This window comes from Ciona robusta, chromosome 10 (genome assembly GCF_009617815.1).
Source record: "Ciona robusta chromosome 10, ASM961781v2".
NCBI classification, from domain to species: domain Eukaryota; kingdom Metazoa; phylum Chordata; class Ascidiacea; order Phlebobranchia; family Cionidae; genus Ciona; species Ciona robusta.
The window spans coordinates 3,200,041-3,216,471 of NC_143244.1; the positions used below are offsets into that span (position 1 = coordinate 3,200,041).

At 33.3% G+C, this 16,431-nt stretch overlaps 3 protein-coding genes across 4 annotated transcripts; 1 reads left to right on the forward strand and 2 right to left on the reverse strand.

Annotated features, from left to right (window-relative positions):
• The first annotated feature begins 661 nt into the window (after positions 1–661).
• Positions 662–3,824, forward strand: LOC149729581 (ER lumen protein-retaining receptor 2). The gene is made up of 6 exons (XM_089885740.1): positions 662–862; positions 1,177–1,277; positions 1,440–1,598; positions 2,173–2,287; positions 2,574–2,711; positions 3,248–3,824. Exons 1-6 carry the CDS (start codon positions 772–774, stop codon positions 3,280–3,282), a joined length of 639 nt encoding a protein of 212 aa, XP_089741866.1. The 5' UTR covers positions 662–771; the 3' UTR covers positions 3,283–3,824.
• Positions 3,825–6,932: 3,108 nt separating this feature from the next.
• LOC149729582 (tomoregulin-1-like) lies at positions 6,933–8,821 on the reverse strand. The gene is made up of 3 exons (XM_089885742.1): positions 8,602–8,821; positions 7,723–7,881; positions 6,933–7,332 (listed from the first exon to the last, which is right to left on the reverse strand). The coding sequence occupies exons 1-3, from the start codon at positions 8,670–8,672 to the stop codon at positions 7,173–7,175; spliced, it is 390 nt and encodes a 129-aa protein (XP_089741868.1). The 5' UTR covers positions 8,673–8,821; the 3' UTR covers positions 6,933–7,172.
• A 101-nt stretch (positions 8,822–8,922) lies between these two features.
• Positions 8,923–14,933, reverse strand: LOC149729583 (cysteine-rich secretory protein 3-like). Of its 2 annotated transcripts, XM_089885730.1 has the most exons (10): positions 13,437–14,933; positions 13,191–13,328; positions 12,471–12,581; positions 12,291–12,391; positions 11,932–12,023; positions 10,873–10,959; positions 10,655–10,747; positions 10,385–10,498; positions 10,177–10,299; positions 8,923–9,975 (listed from the first exon to the last, which is right to left on the reverse strand). In XM_089885730.1, exons 1-10 carry the CDS (start codon positions 13,590–13,592, stop codon positions 9,890–9,892), a joined length of 1,101 nt encoding a protein of 366 aa, XP_089741856.1. In that variant the 5' UTR covers positions 13,593–14,933; the 3' UTR covers positions 8,923–9,889. The 2 variants fall into 2 exon arrangements, with proteins under 2 accessions (XP_089741856.1, XP_089741857.1); XM_089885731.1 differs by lacking the exon at positions 10,655–10,747.
• Between the last annotated feature and the right edge of the window lie 1,498 nt (positions 14,934–16,431).

Here is a 16,431-nt window from a genome sequence, read left to right on the forward strand (position 1 = left end):
ATTTTGAACAGATATGATTATACTAGACTTTATAGAGTATTCTAACAATACTATGATAAATATACTAAAAAATGTTTAGTATACTCTGCTTTATTTTTAAACATATTGGTCTGATATTATGTCCTTGCGAATTCCAAAAACTATGATATTGTGTATTTGTGAATTTTTAGTTAAACTTGCGTACCCATTTAACCGCTTCTCAAAAAACACACTTTAAATTATTGCAAAACTCTAAAATAGAGAAGACGTATTATTAAACTTTGGAAAACCAAATGGTTTTAATCTTTTTGATTTTTGAACCATACATTGGACAGATTTTGTCGCAGCACTATGTCCAATTTGGATCTAAATAAATTCTGGCAACACTGCTTATCGTGACCTTTGAACCAGGGACAGCGCCACGTCAGATACAAGTGCGAGATTTCTGACGCGGTTTTGTTGTTTGCAAATTCACCGATTTAAGACGCAGAAAGGCTTACTATATGGTCAGTGCGTTGACGAGGACCGCGAGTGTTGGTTGGGAATAAATTTAATGATTGTACTGACGATGATCATACTTTTTATTCGATTTCGTTAATAAAGATTTCTTATGTGTAATGTGTATTGGCGGTATATACGTGCCACGTATCGGTAAATACTTTTTGTAATTTAAATAAATTTGGTATTAACGCACGTTTCATGCTTTAGTGATTGATAATATACAGGTACTGATAATAGGTTTCAAATACCATAAGAATTTGTTTCTGATCGCAAATACCTGTTCAGATAAGAATGAATATTTTCCGACTTGCTGGAGACCTGTCTCATCTTGCCGCTATAATTGTTCTTCTACTTAAAATATGGAAAACACGCTCATGTGCAGGTACTAATGTTTTTTGACAATTTAATTCATAGCTTTGCGCTTCATTTGAAATATATATTCTATATTATAAAGTTTTATTATTGCATAGAATTATACTTTAATATTAAATTGTGAATAGCAGAGTTTATAAAAAAAATCATACTTACCAAAAAATCCAATTGTTCAAAATATTTAGCATGAAAGTTTTTGGACACTATATATGCATTGCTGCATATTGGTTCAGTTTTTTATAATATTTGAGTTAGTTGTAATTGATATACAACTAACTCAAACTGTTATACCTACCGTCATTGTTAAAATGATTTGTTGAACAGGTATCTCTGGAAAAAGTCAAATATTGTTTGCATTGGTTTTCACCACAAGATACCTTGATCTTTTTACCAATTTTATCTCCCCATACAACACAGTGATGAAGGTGAGGTTAATTTTCACACATATAATATATATATATATATATATATATATATAATACATATATTGTATGTGTATATATATATTTATTTTTACTGCTTATGATTGAATAGTTTTCTGTTTTGAGTGAAAAAGTTTAAAAGAGCTTAAAAAACATTTATTTCAGATGATATATCTTGGATGTGCTTATGCAACTGTATATTTGATATACATGAAGTTCAAAGCCACCTATGATGGAAACCATGACACATTTCGTGCTGAATTCCTTGTTGTTCCTGTTGGCGGACTCGCCTTTTTGGTGAATCATGAGTTTTCTCCTTTAGAGGTAAAGTTGTATGCTGAACTTTTTATGTTATTGCCCCAGGGTATACATTTTCTAATTTAACAGACGCCGAAATGACCAGAGGCATTATATGTTTACTGTTAATTGCCTGGTAATTTCAGCGCTACCTTGAAGACCTTGGTTACGTTTACTTCTTTGTTAACTTTAGGATAATTGTTAAACACAGTTTGGTGCAGATTTTAAAGAAGTTGTTCAGTAATTATGTATTAGTTTTACTTCCCTGCTATTTAAATATTTAATCTTTGATTTTCACAACAAACCTTAAACTATGTCAAGTAAATTGACCTAAGATCACATAGTTTTATTTCACACTTTGTACTTTTCGTAATAATTGAAATCAACCAAACAACCCAGAACCCATACCCATACATTGCTGTTTGTGCTTTATATTTGCATTATTACTTGTGCCTTAGTTTTACGAACGAATATTACAAGGCTAAAAACAGAATGTATTGGTGTAATTATACAAATAGTAAGATACCCTAGTTGATAAAAATAAAATAGTTTTTTTATTCGTAATCCTAATTTGTTATCAACCGAAATTTACTTGTTATAGATCCTTTGGACATTTAGCATTTATTTAGAAAGTGTTGCCATCTTGCCACAGTTGTTTATGATCAGCAAAACTGGTGAAGCTGAAACTATTACCACACACTACCTGTTTGCTCTCGGTATGATATGTGCTTGTAATTTGCAACCGGATTTCTTTTTAAACAATATGGCATATGTTGTCAATATATTAAAATATACAAGTAATGTAGTAATATTAAATATGAAATCATGGGTACAAAATACAAATGTATAGTAACTAGATTCAAAATTTTCACCAGTGTACCCTGTCATGTTATATTGTATAAGCAACACCAGTAAATATAAATGAATGCCAATGCAATGTTTAATATGAATATTATAAAATATATTTTTAGATTTGATTTAAGTTTATATATTTACTCACAGGCATGTACAGAGCTTTGTATCTCATCAACTGGATCTGGAGATATTACTTTGAAAATTTTTTCGATTTGATTGCTATTGTCGCGGGATGTGTACAAACAATCTTATACTGCGATTTCTTTTACCTTTATATTACCAAAGGTGGGATAATCTTGTAATGTTTAGTCTTTTTTATGGTTCATACTTTATATTGTAGCCATTCAGCATTGAACTTTGTTAATGGGGTACCAACGAAAATAAAAAGTTGTATATGGGTAGTAATGCTTAAATGGGATCTAAAACTGTCATCAAAAAAATTGTATAAGCTTCTTAAACAATCTCATTAAAAAAACGTTGGAGTAAGACAAATTAGGTGTGCAACAATGCATAGGAAGTGTTGTATTTGTATTGTTTATTATAGGAGAAATTTTAGTTAAATTGTTTTATTTTATTATATATATATATAATAATTAATAACCAATGAGAGAAAAGGGGCAGGGCCAGCATATAATGTAAGAAGCATCCATTATCCCAAATCCGAAAAAAAAAGTACATTTGCTGTATGAGTATGAGCTTTACCACAAATATTAGTTTATATTATTATATTCAACTTATCATTGTTGATACAAACCTTGTAGTTTACAGCTACTAATTACCCTGTTGCAACAAATTTTATTCACTTATATTCATATCCACAGTGTTGCAAGGAAAGAAGCTTAGCCTTCCTGCATAATTCCCTTGATATCACATGGCTTCTTTGATCTGTGCCACACCATTCATCAACACTGGCTTAGTTTTGGGAGCCAGTTATTTGGACTGATCAAAAATTGCTCAACCTAGTTTCTTCGATTTATCTGGGTGTTAATAGTAGACTATTGGATAGATATCAACTTTGACAAATGCATGTAGTATCATTGTATTATCATCAACGGCTCTTGCTAGATGAAACATAAATTTGTTTTGGTTATGTGTGTGCAATTTAGAAAAGTGTTTTAAAATATTTTATTTCTATTTCAGTTCTGAAATGCAAACCAAACAATTTTTAAGTCTGTACATCTGGATGCCTCGTTTTAAATGCGCCATTAAAGTTGCTAAAACATGTAACGTGTATCCACAGCCTGAGCTCATAATCTGCTTTTCAATAAACATGCTGATATGCTTAATCGATTGAAAATATTTGGTGCCGTCAGCATCTGAATGACCTTGATGTTGGCTGTTGAGCCTTTTGTAAATAGATTCCAATAAAATATAAGAATGTGCCATACATTACACGTATGTATGTGAAGCTTTTGCTGTTTCTATCTGAAGACTACCGGGTGTAAAATGAATAGTTTGTCATCTTTTGTGCCTTTGTTAAATAAAACCAGCAAACAGATTTGTTACACAAAATACAATGCAATGCTTTGTTACGTATACATAAGTCAGGTTTACGGAAATGATTGTGGCGAGTGGTAATCTTCAGTTCAAGTCTATTGTTATGAGATAGTTCTCTATAGGCGTTGAGCTTTCGCTTTTTGATTCTGTCGGTCATAAATTACGATGTAAGCAATGTAATTAGTTGATTTAAAATTGGGTTGTCAATTGTATTTACTTACCTCTAGTTAAAAAGAACATATCACATGTAGAAGTTACTACCCATCTTTTGGCTTTTGTCAAATCTCTTGCTCTTCGTTATCGTGACCGAAGAGACGAAATAAATTTCATTCATTCAAAAAATGAATTATATTACGTATTCTCGCATGACGGTGCAATGGCAGTTATTAAAAAAAAAACGATGTCTTACTTAATATACTGTTTGTTTGAGCGGCTTTTATAATATAGTGGATGGGACACTTAGCACATATTGCTCAATATTTACAAAATTAAAATACCTTATGGTTTTGGGGTGATAACACGAATTAATACTATCCGTCCTTTATCAATTAACAACAACTCAAAAAATTAATAAAACACACGAGCAGTTATTTATCGATTCGCGCAACAGGTGAAATTTTACAAACTCAAAAAACACAGGATTAATAAGTGAATTTATTAAATGTAATATACACGTAAATACCACGAAATAGTACTTTAGGCTTCAAAAATCAAGTTTAGACACTTTTTTCTCGCCTTATTTCTATAGTTTTTATCGTGTTGCATACATTATATAATTGTATAAAAATTGGTATTTTTGAAGGGTATAATGGGTATTTTTCGCTTAATGTAAAACAGCCACACGAAAAGTGTGACGTCACGAAAGGCGTGACGTAACGGATATGATTCAAAATAACTGAATGGTTTACAATTCTTAAGTATCCCATTTTACCCCAATCCGCTATAACTCCTCGATTTCCTTATGAGGTGCTTACATTATACACTAACAGATTACTTGTAATGCATTTTATAATAATAACATACCAGAGTAGGGGAAGACGAGACACATTTAGCAAATAATATCCAAATGTCCTGATCGTGTTTTAAACAGTTAACAACGGTCTATGGGAGTCGTGAGGATACGGTTTTATAATTCTTTGAACGTTCTTTGTTTACAACCAAATAGGACGAGAAAATAGAACAAACAGGTTGTCCTATCTTTCCCTACCCTACTGTACTAAGAATTTTACTTGTGAAGTCCTTATATCTGGTGCTGCCTGTGGTCAGTGAATCAGCAAATAGGTCGTCCAGAAAACGTTCGTTTAAGCAGATACCATTGTATTTATGCTACTCTATGATGAATATTTCTAATCCGGCTACAAATGTAATTTCTTTACGCAAACAATCCTTCAAATTCGCTAAACTAATAAAAATGTGTCACTGTACACTATACAACAATTTTCGTGATCCTTTTCCGTATATAAACCTATAAAAACGCTTAAATACGGACTCTGCCTAGCACTTAATTTTGCCTTGTCTGACTGAACTGTCGGGCGAGGTGTAACTGTCGGTTCATGCGTGAAAAGTGGTCACGTGGTCTCGTTACCGTACTATCACTTCAGTATACTGTGGTACTACATTCTTGGACATTTATTCAAACTTTCTATTTAGTTTTACTTTTCTAGTTTACCACTCCTCACGCTCGTGGTAGTTCACATGGCCACTCTAGAATATTAAGCATTCGTATGTTGATGAACATTTTGCTGTTATGGTGCCAGAATCGTATCAATTGTAAAAGGATATGGAGACATTCAGCGGAAATATTCTACTTAAGTAATTAATAAATCACTAAAAAAGTTTTGTTTTAAATGAATAAACATAACCTGTTTATCCTCACGTGGCCGGAAAACGAGAGTCGTATAATGGGTGTCATGGTAGCAGCGACGAGCTTTGAACCCGGTTTTAACTCTGTTTCGGCACGTGATGGTTCGTTGGTGCCTCTTTTAGATTGCTTAAAGCAGTTACGCGCTTTCGAGGCTCTTCTTTGTAGGTCCTTTATTTGCGGTAACTATAAAACAAATATAAACGAATAACTATAAAACAATCGTTATTAAACTTAAACAATGCACAAAATAATATCTGTAATTTGGCATGTAGTCGCTAACTTTTTTAGTTACCGTTTTTAAGTTATAGAATAATGTAAACAATATATTTTGGGGTTTGTTAACAGAAATCTCATTAAGTTTAAATTAACACAAATAAAATTCGTATATGAAAGCCCACAAAAGTAAGGAAATAAAAGGCGGTGGTTGCTGGTTGCTATATACGGCATAAACATTGGTGGTTGCGAATAGTAGGTATAAATATGTTGGTTTCAACTCAATGTCAAATTTTTCCTTGTTGTCATTTCTCGATGTTTGGAAAGGTTTTTTTCTTATTATATAAATAAAAACCTTTTTTTTTAGTCCATATAACGTTTGTGCTGATTCATCAAAGGTATAGGTAGAATGTCTTCACCGGCGTTAGTTTCCGCATAAAGTGTTATAAGTTTGTTTGGTTGAACAGTTTAAAAAAATGACCAAAGATTTAACAATTTCCCAATTAGTATTTTCAACAAGATGTACATTATTCATTGTAATAATTTATGCATAAACGTTTTCTTTAAACAGAGAAATAACTTTGAGCAAACGTCATAAACATTGCAAATATTTAAACGCAAAAAAAAGTTATATGTCCTGTACCATGGAACAGTATAGTTGGACCAGAGCTTCCAGAAAACTACTTCCGTTTTAGAATATGTTGTTGCTACTCACCTGAATAGTTAATAAAAACGTAACGCCGCTATAAATGGTGCTCTTTAGATGAATTGTTGAACCATATGTAGGATTAGAGTGTTTATTACAAATTGTTCCTGGAACGTTTGCTTGCATTTTATTTAGTTACTTTTAAAATGCTGTGACCCTATATCAAACTAATTTTGTTTTACCACGTTTGTATATGGTAAATACTTTAAATAAAATAAACCAACAGTATATTTATTTTGATTTAATTATAAAATGAAACTTTCAGCAATGAAGCAGAATATACGAAAATAAAAATGACACAATAAATAATAAGAAAATGGTATTGAATGAACTGGAACGTATGAATGAAAAGACAAAGAATGAAAGAGCAAGACATGGTGAGGTTTCATTTCCCACCAATAATATTCTCCGCTAGATGGGGCAAGAAGCAACACCAGAAATGGAAAGCAAGATATTTAAACTAAACTCATGCGACTGTAACGATTCCTTTGCTCTTTGTATCGCTATACGTTGGGCTTATAACGTCGTCATATGAAAGCGGACCTCTGTAAATTTCACAGGATCTTTTGTCTTCGATCTGAACTGTTCGAAATCGTTTTCTTTCCCTTCGAACACGTTTACACTTCCTATGGAAATTTTAATATTTAAAACACATATGAAGTTTTATAGTTTTCAATAAATACTTCATAATCTATTTTCACGTATTATTCAATCCTCCTAAAATAACAAACATGCGCGAGGTATATGGCACGGTCACTTTATAAATAGTGCGCTATCGTGCCGAGTTTCTTCCCCTAACACATGATTTACCCCCGGGTCAGAGCAGTCAATTTCACACATGTCCATCTACTTTGTTATCATATCAGCATAACATGTTGGTTTAATGGAAAATCATAATTACTTAACACTTCATGTCATTATTGAAAGAAGCCGAACATTGAAAAATTTCAACAACAAGTTTTTGATTTTTGTTTAAATAATTTGTTGCAAATTCCTATTGTTTTTTCAGCACTCACTTGTGGATGACGTAACCAGCAATGAAGAGAAGAATGAGAAGAAAACAAGAAACAACGATGGCTGCGATCAACTCTGGGTGTCCGTGACCTTCTTTTGATCCGGTTGAAAATAAAATGGACGTTTCCTCGCAGTGCACGCCTTCGAACCCCGAAAAACACCTAAAAGGACCACGGTTAAGAATTCTTTAATAAAATGACGCCACGAGTAATATATAGTAGAGTGGGGGGGAAACGAGACACTTTTGACACCTAAAATAAAAATATCATGATCGTGTTTTAAACAATTAACAGCGGTCTCTGGGAGTCGTGAGTATACGGTCTTTTAATTTTTGAAGTGTTCTTTGTTTACTATCAAATGGGACAAGAAAATAAAACGTGGCTATCTTCACATACCGAGTAGTTTATATCAAATTTTCAGAATAAAGAAGACACTTCTCCTGCGTGACTTCTAAATGTGGGAGTATCACGTTATCTTATTTTTTTAACTTCGGCCCATATTTTGGTAGTTATTTTTTTTCAAATATGAGAAGTATGATTTTATTTATGATTACAACAATATGATAATATACACACGGTTAAATGTATTACTTGGTATTTTTAAGTCCTCGTAAAAAACTTCACTTTGCACTACTGTTAGTTTTAGTTTTAGCTTTAAATTTGAGTCATGTATATAGTTGAGTGGAGGAAAATAGGACACCTTTTCATTACATTTTTTCGTCTCATTTGGTATTAAACAAAACATAATCAAAGAACTACAAAATCTTATCCTCACGACCCTCATAAACCGTTGTTAAAACAGACTTAGTATATCTGGAGATAAAGTCCTAAAAGTGTCCCATCTTACCCTACAGTACTATATAATTTATTACATCAACTCACTCGCAAATCCCATCAACTTCATCCAAGCATGTTCCGTGAATGCAGTGACAGTTGCTATTATTTGCAGACATATTGCTTGTTTCAAACGAAGTTTACTAACTTAAAGCTCTAGATATCTAAAAAGAACGAACAAACAATAAGTAAAGCGTAATAATCTATTAATTATTTCTAACAGCATCTAACGTTTACTGTAGATCTAAACTTACGAATCGTAAGCGAATGTCTGTTGACTATGATTCTTCTACCTTGCGAGGGTGCTTTATATTCACTTGTATTCCCTTTCTCATCTCTGGTTACTGCGTAAACGTTCGGCCGCACTGTCACCGATTTCGTTATACCATCATCGGTGGTCGTGACCTGCACCTTACAGCCTGGCGTCGGTACGAAGATGGCTTCCTTATCTCTTTTCTCAATGTTATGCTTTCAATATACGTTTAGCTGTGAGCGCCAAACATCGACGTCGATTTAGGACATAAGGTTAAGATAACAATTTTCTGTTCAATGACTGCTTTTGAAAAATAGGTTCATTCATACCTCAACATTATATGCCAGAAGTTGCACTTACGTGACATGAGAATATGACTTGTAAATCGACACACCGCATTATAACCGTCCGTATCGGGTTTCAGAATAACAGCAAACTCACTTCCATCTACGTTGACAGGTTTACTCTATTTTAGTTCATGTGAACGATGTTCTTAAATTACACCCTGACGATCCGAATTATTCTTAGAGACCAAAATTTACACGTGCGCGAAATACCTTTAACGCCATACATTCTAGAATGTATTGGCCCCTTTTTTTATTAAGTCCAAATTTTGATCATTTTAGACACATTCCTACGTTTAGATTTTGTTGTTTGGATTATTTTAGATAAACAATATTTGTATAAAAGCGAATTATTCTAATGTGGTTTGTATGAGAGTCAAACCAACATTCTTCGACGTGAATACAATATTTTAGTTCTTCAAAGGATGTTTACCTTCGCCAAATTTAAAAAGCAAACATCAGTTACAACGCCCACATAAAACGTTGTTAAAATAATCTACCGCATTTAGCCTATGTTAAGGTTTTCTATAAATAAACAAACATTTCAACTTTTTACGTCAACCCTGACTCAAAACGCCCACGTCAAACATGAAAACGTCAAACTCATTTGAGCAATACATTCGTAAGTATTTATGATTTCATCAAACATAACCGCGTTACAGGTACGATTCAAACAAATTTAAATCGCCCAAAAATACACAACGAACCGGTTAGATAATTCTTAAATACATCAACCCTTCTAAAGGCACATAAAACTGGTAAGTGCAGCAAGTAGAATCATTGCATGAATTTTTCTTTCCGGTTTGACCTCTGCCCTGCTTCTTTCTGTTAACGAAAACAAAACATACAAAACCTTTTTTAAGAACTAATAATTGAGCGTGTCCAATCAAGGTAACTTCAACTGTGGAAATGCACAGGAAAGAGGTTTCAGTAAGAAAAACACAAATCGATATTTGTTTATTTATGTTTCTCTAAAAAACCAATCGCGGGAGAAATTTGAACTCGCAACGTGGAGATTAAACTCACCGCAGCGCGTTCCGTAAAATGGCGCAGGACACACGCATTCGCACGAATCTGTGTCAATTCTTCCGCCGCTCTCACAGATAAGTCCACCGCAGCAGAGACCAACGCTGTCGTTGTACAGGCCCTCTTTAGTACAAACAGTTGTTAAGTAGATGTGTTAGGTCGACACACTATATACAAGCTAATATACAGGAATATAGGAGAAATATACCACACATTCCGCATGTCTTCTTGCACAACCCCTCTTGTGATGGATGACAGGTTGTTGTTCGGGCGCCAGGCGGAAGCATTCTTGTGCAATCTGGCTTTGAATCATCACAGGTTCCTATAAAACAGTAAAAAAACTTAAGTTGGAAAAATAAAATAAAATTAAATTAAATTAAAAATTTTCTGGGTTATTTTCTCTAATGAGATCTTATCAGCGTTTTGTAAACTTGTGCGGTGATGCTTGATAATTAAAACCTACAAAGCTGCAATGTACCTGCGCAATTAAGGCCATCCCAGCCAGGAGAACAGGCACAGGTGCATAAGTTTGTATTCAACACACCGCAATTGTAACACCTTATGTGGCATGCTGTAAACACCATCATTTAAGTTTAAAAGAGAACAACATTTGTTATTGATGATCAAATAAAGTATTCAGTACGCAACGTACTTGATGCATTCAAAGAAACTACGAAATTACACGAGTATACATACCTAGTTTCTCGTGCTGACAATCGCTTTTCGTGATTTTATTTGGATTGGTTGGCCAATAATGTTCGTGTATTGGACTTATACATTCAGCTGCAGCGATAAAATGAGTTAGTTAGAGCTATAACGTATTATAACACCATCATGTACCAGTGACGATGCCCAAAACGCTAAAACGGGTTTTACTTTCAGCACAAGGGAAAAAATAAGACGTCGTTTCTTACGACAATAACTTGATTATTAAAATATATTGTTAATTTTTTTGTGTAGTAGGCTGAGATTTAAATGCTATATAGGCGTAATCGTATATCCGAATAACTTGTTAGTGGCTTTTACATCGCAGTTTGTTCAGAACGTTAATTACCCAAAATACCACGCCGCAAGCTATTGTTTAATGTATTTCGTAAACTAAACTGATGAGGTCCCGTAAGGACTAGTACAAGATTTTAAAGAGCCTAATTATAATTTAAAATTTAACAACAAATTAATGCTTGATCTTACGCAGCGGAAGTTGTATAAATATTCGATTGTGTAGACTGTAGATACGTATGACATTATATATTGTTTGAATTTTTTAATTGGCCGGCCGCCACAAGCTATATTTAATGGTTGCGGATTATTGGGCGTATATATTTATTCGCTGTACTTGTCTAACTGGTTAAACTCATGCCAGCAATATGTATGTTTCACAATAACTTTGGTGACACGGGAGTTATAAGCACCTACAGGTCTAAGAGGTAAGATGGGACACTTATATAGCACATACTATTTAAATATCCCGATCGGTATTTAAACAAAGAACAACCTTATATAGAACTCATAATACGGTTTTATAATTCTTTTCCGTTCTTTGACTACAATCAAATGGGACCGCAAAATAGAATAAAAGTTGTCCCATCTTCCCCCCACCCAATTTTTTATATACGTGTATTTGTTTGACTTTTTTAAAATTTGACTGGTACAATTGTCAAGTTTTGTTTTTATTCGTAATATGGAAATTATGGTTTACTGCGTTGACATACATGGTCGTTCGTTATACAATACATAGTATTCATATACTCTTACCGCATAAGCCATCATCACACCAACCCTCACCGGACTTGCACAAACTACACCACTCGCCTGCTTTGTAAGGCAAAGGCAGGGCAGGATTGCTCCTGTAATAGATGAATAATATTTGAGACATATCACGTAGACGTCGCTAAGTGAGTATTTTTTCTTCCCCTTATACATTGAAGCTTTGATCCACCCTTATTAATTGGATAATGGTCGCCTTATCGTCGCGACACAAAATCTAGAAAGGTGTCGTGATGGTTATCGAGAGGCCATTTGAAAGTTGAAAACGTATTATTAGTTATGATTTTCAGAATCTACAGCGGAATGAATCAAACATGTGTTATTACTAAACAATCAAAAGTGCATACGGTGGACGTTGATATTCACAGACAACAATGAGAGCCCGGATTCGTTCTTCTGTGCAATCTTTCCAACCACATCCGACGAACACAGACTCAGCAGTCGCAACCTGCGTCAGTCCGGGTTAAAACCGGTAAGAAAACATTTCCCTTTCCCTTGCAAAAGCATTGAAACGACGCTCGATTTACCTGTAAATAGTGACCGCATATTTTCCCTTCTTCGCATGTGTTGTTTTCGTAGGTGTAGTAATTGATCTCGTCCCACCAGTCTTGAACGATTAGTAAAGTTAATCTCCGGCTCTGTAAATAAATTCAGGTGGAGAAACGAAACGAGGAAGTTTATTTGTTCAATGAAATTACATTCAATTATGAGATTAAAATGTTCCCAATATAATGCTTCCACCCCAAATTAGATCACATAATATCGGATTCGACATGGTCTGGGCATCAAGCAAAGAGAAAAGCAGTTTACATATAACCTTTTGCTCGCTAAAATGTTAGAATCATTTTTATCAATTTTATCTTTGCTAAATCTTTGGGCATTTTTAAGGATCGGAGCAAAGTTAAACTTATACGTAAATTTGAATATGATCGTTTTATATTATTTTTACGCGATCTTTAAGTTCCGGTGTGCCCTTTTAGTCGAGCGGATCACACTGTATTATCAAATACTTGTTCTTTTAACAGTATGGGTGCATATTCTAACACAAAATTGCTTTATATTTTAAATAATATATTTTGACAATGATCTAATGTGACGAATTGTTATTCTTCCATGGGTGAGGTTCTGCTATCAACATCATATCAAAACATCCATAAACAAAAATTTCTTATAAAAGTTAGTTTGACATCATTGAATACTCAATAAATTGGCATTGATTTCTATATAAATAAGTACTTAAAATCTACCTGAGTCTTTGTGCCCATCCATATATTCTGACCAACAAAAGTATACGGAATTTGATCATCTTTCCAGTTTCTCCCATGCTCAAAATTACATTCATTTGCCCAATTTTGTGCCATTTGTGCCAATCTATCGTCCCAAGCCTGTGTAAGATAACAACAAAATAGATACACAATTCGTTGTCTTTATTTTAAACATATGCATTTTACAACCCTTTAGTAGTTACTTGACATCAGGTTAAAAACACATACCATCTTTTCCATATTGCCCGCTGGTGGGCGCACTTGAGCACGTAATATGTTGTGTTGTTGCAGAATTTCATCGCATTCTTCTTTAGAAAACTCGGTGGCCGGTGCAGTAACCAGGTTAAAAAATAGAAAGGTAATTGCTATTGTTAACGTGACCATTAAATTGACTCAAACTGTAAATTTGAGAAGAAATTTGATTTTATTATCAGTCATAAAGTATGGTGGGGAAAGATGGGACACATTTTACTTCTCGTCCTATTTGGTAATAAACAAAAACATTCAAAAAATTACAAACCCGTATCCTCACGACTAAACCGTTGTTAATTATTTAAAACACGATATTTAAATATTATGTGCTAAAGGTTTCCCGTCTTTTCCCACGCTACTATACATAAAAATATCTATGAAAAAATAACCACATACAAAGTAACATACACGGTAACTCGTTAGATGACACGGGGTGTATGAAACAAAAACCCGTGGTATAAAGTTCAAACAGCGTTGAACAAGAAGATTATGGTTCATGTTTCGATCCGACTAACCTTTAACAGCTTTTAGTAAAAATTAAATTAGTAATGGGAGTTTAACTTTATTTTGGATTTGTTACAGTAAGTCCTTTTTTGTGAATATATTAAATAACAATAGAAATGGAATTTATTAAGGTTTGACTTTTCGATTGAACATAGCTATATAGAAGCATATAGGCTGACTGGTCAACACTTTTAAAAAGGTAATTATCAACACGAACGAACGGCTAATATAAACATTTTAATACCAAGTATTTGCTCAATCGATAAATTAAAACAAAATGAAGTTAATATTTTTTACACATTCACAAAAAGGCATTCATTGTAACAAATCCAAAATAAATTTACTTTAGTACCAGAGGGTAAATATTAAGTGACGTTTTTCGGATAGGAAATCTCATGCATTGAAGTTTGATCTCACTCTCAATATCCATAAACAGTTTGATATTTTGAAACTTTGCTGGTACATATTTGAGAATATCTACCTATATAAATCTTTTCTTTCGTTTGTGTGGCTCTTTAAGTATAGTAGTGTTGGGGAAGATGGGACACCCTTTTATTCCATATTCTCGTCCAATTAAACAAAAAACATTTAAAGAATTATTAAACTGTATGCTCTCGGCCCCCACAGGCCGTTGTTAATTGTTTGAAACACGATCAGGATACTTGGATATTACGTACTAGAGGTGTCCCATCTTCCCCCACCCTACTATATAATGTCATAATTTACGATAACGCTTTTCAAAAAATAGATGAATAAATTGCTAATCGTAAGAACCCGATAGGATTGCAATCGTCAGAATAAATAAATATATCACAGGTTACAACATAATGCTGATACATTCGCAGATACTGCTCCAACTAACTGATTATGGTAACACTGTTCGATTGCCACTTTAGTACCCTATAAGCTCTTGACATTGAAATGTGATTATATTTGTATTTTGAAGTACGTATCGTTAATTAATCGTATGTCTGTTTGTTTGCCACTGACTAACGTTAATTACTACAATCATTAAAAAAATGGGATCATAAAAGAATCGTCAAAAATTATTGTTTTCTTTACTCTGTTTATTTTTGTGACAGAAAATGATCGTTAGATTTGACGACGAATAATTTGGTTTAAACACCGAAGCTCGGTCGATTATGGAATGCAATCTATATATTTATTGATCGTCAAAATACTTACCAATTGTTATTCAACAAATATAAAGGCAACTTTTAGCCTCAAAATTTCACACATGCAACGTAACTGGAAAATAGCAAGGTTAATACTGCTATCGTATATGACGAACAATAAAAATACACTCGTAGCTTATAGTTGTCCAGTTGTATTTGTTATAAACACCGTAAAAAACGAATATTACCTATATTTTTATCATAAATATCTACATATTTATACTGCATATTCAGAATTCGACCGTTATAACATAAAAAAACTATGATATTCATTGACGTTGTTGTAGCATCTTGACTTTAAACTATAAAAGGGCGGTTCATTCAAGTAACCTTTTTAAAGATTTTAGTCGTTGTCAAGAAATAAGAATGTTTTCCATATTATTCTTCAGCTATGTCACACCCACTTATTTGCGATTTTGTTTTACTGAATTAAAGGGGTTGCTATGACAGGTATAGTAGGGTGGGGAAGACGGGACACCTTTAGCACATTATATCCAGATATACTGATCGTGTTTTAAATAATTAACAACGGTCTATGAGATTAGTGAGATTAAAGTGTTATTTTTCTTTGAATATTTTTTGTTTACTACCAAATAGGACGAAAAAAAATAGAATTAAAAAGTGTCCCATCTTTTCCACCTTACCATATATATATGAAATTATCGGGTGTACTTTAAAACACGTTTTGCTTTATTCTGAAGTGTTTGTATTTAATTTTTAACCGTTGTTATTGAATGATTCCAATATATTTAGTATTGGTATATAATAAAGCATAATTATACTTAAAACAAATACTCATTACTAAAATAATGTAAACCAATAAACCCACATGACTTTTGTTCCAATGGAATACTTGTTTTTACTTAAATGGTTAGCATTTATTCCCACTAACGCCGCTTAGTAATGAGTAAATATAAAATACTGAGATATATGCAACTATTGTAACACCACACGGGGGCGCAGTAGAGCCAGAATCTTAGTAAATGCGGTTTGATTGTAAAGTTTTTAACAATCTCTCACTTTGTATATTCTAGAATGGGGAAAGATGGGACCCTTAAGCACTCATTGCCCAATATTTCCAAACCCAAAATCTATGATGGTTTTGTGTGGTACCACGAATTAGTACTATCATATACACTTCAAAGAAATATATTAAACCATACGAGAAGTAATTTATCTATTCGCACAACAGGTGTAACTTTAGAAATTCGAAAACAGGCGAGCTAGTTTTATGACACGTAAACGTTATATATTTCTTTTCTAATTTAAGGCATATTGACCACTGCCCATTT

Excerpts from the sequence above, each read along its gene's own strand:
- LOC149729581 (XM_089885740.1), top strand. The coding sequence starts at position 772 with ATGAATATTTTCCGACTTGCTGGAGACCTGTCTCATCTTGCCGCTATA. Across the intron at positions 1,278-1,439 it reads CATACAACACAGTGATGAAG|ATGATATATCTTGGATGTGC; the intron begins GTGAGGTTAATT and ends CATTTATTTCAG. Across the intron at positions 2,712-3,247 it reads TTACCTTTATATTACCAAAG|TGTTGCAAGGAAAGAAGCTT; the intron begins GTGGGATAATCT and ends TCATATCCACAG.
- LOC149729582 (XM_089885742.1), bottom strand. The coding sequence starts at position 8,672 with ATGTCTGCAAATAATAGCAACTGTCACTGCATTCACGGAACATGCTTG. Across the intron at positions 7,882-8,601 it reads GAAGTTGATGGGATTTGCGA|GTGTTTTTCGGGGTTCGAAG; the intron begins GTGAGTTGATGT and ends TGGTCCTTTTAG. Across the intron at positions 7,333-7,722 it reads GCTGGTTACGTCATCCACAA|GAAGTGTAAACGTGTTCGAA; the intron begins GTGAGTGCTGAA and ends AAATTTCCATAG.
- LOC149729583 (XM_089885730.1), bottom strand. The coding sequence starts at position 13,592 with ATGGTCACGTTAACAATAGCAATTACCTTTCTATTTTTTAACCTGGTT. Across the intron at positions 10,960-11,931 it reads GTGTGATGATGGCTTATGCG|CTGAATGTATAAGTCCAATA; the intron begins GTAAGAGTATAT and ends TTATCGCTGCAG. Across the intron at positions 9,976-10,176 it reads ATTTTACGGAACGCGCTGCG|AAAGAAGCAGGGCAGAGGTC; the intron begins GTGAGTTTAATC and ends TTTCGTTAACAG.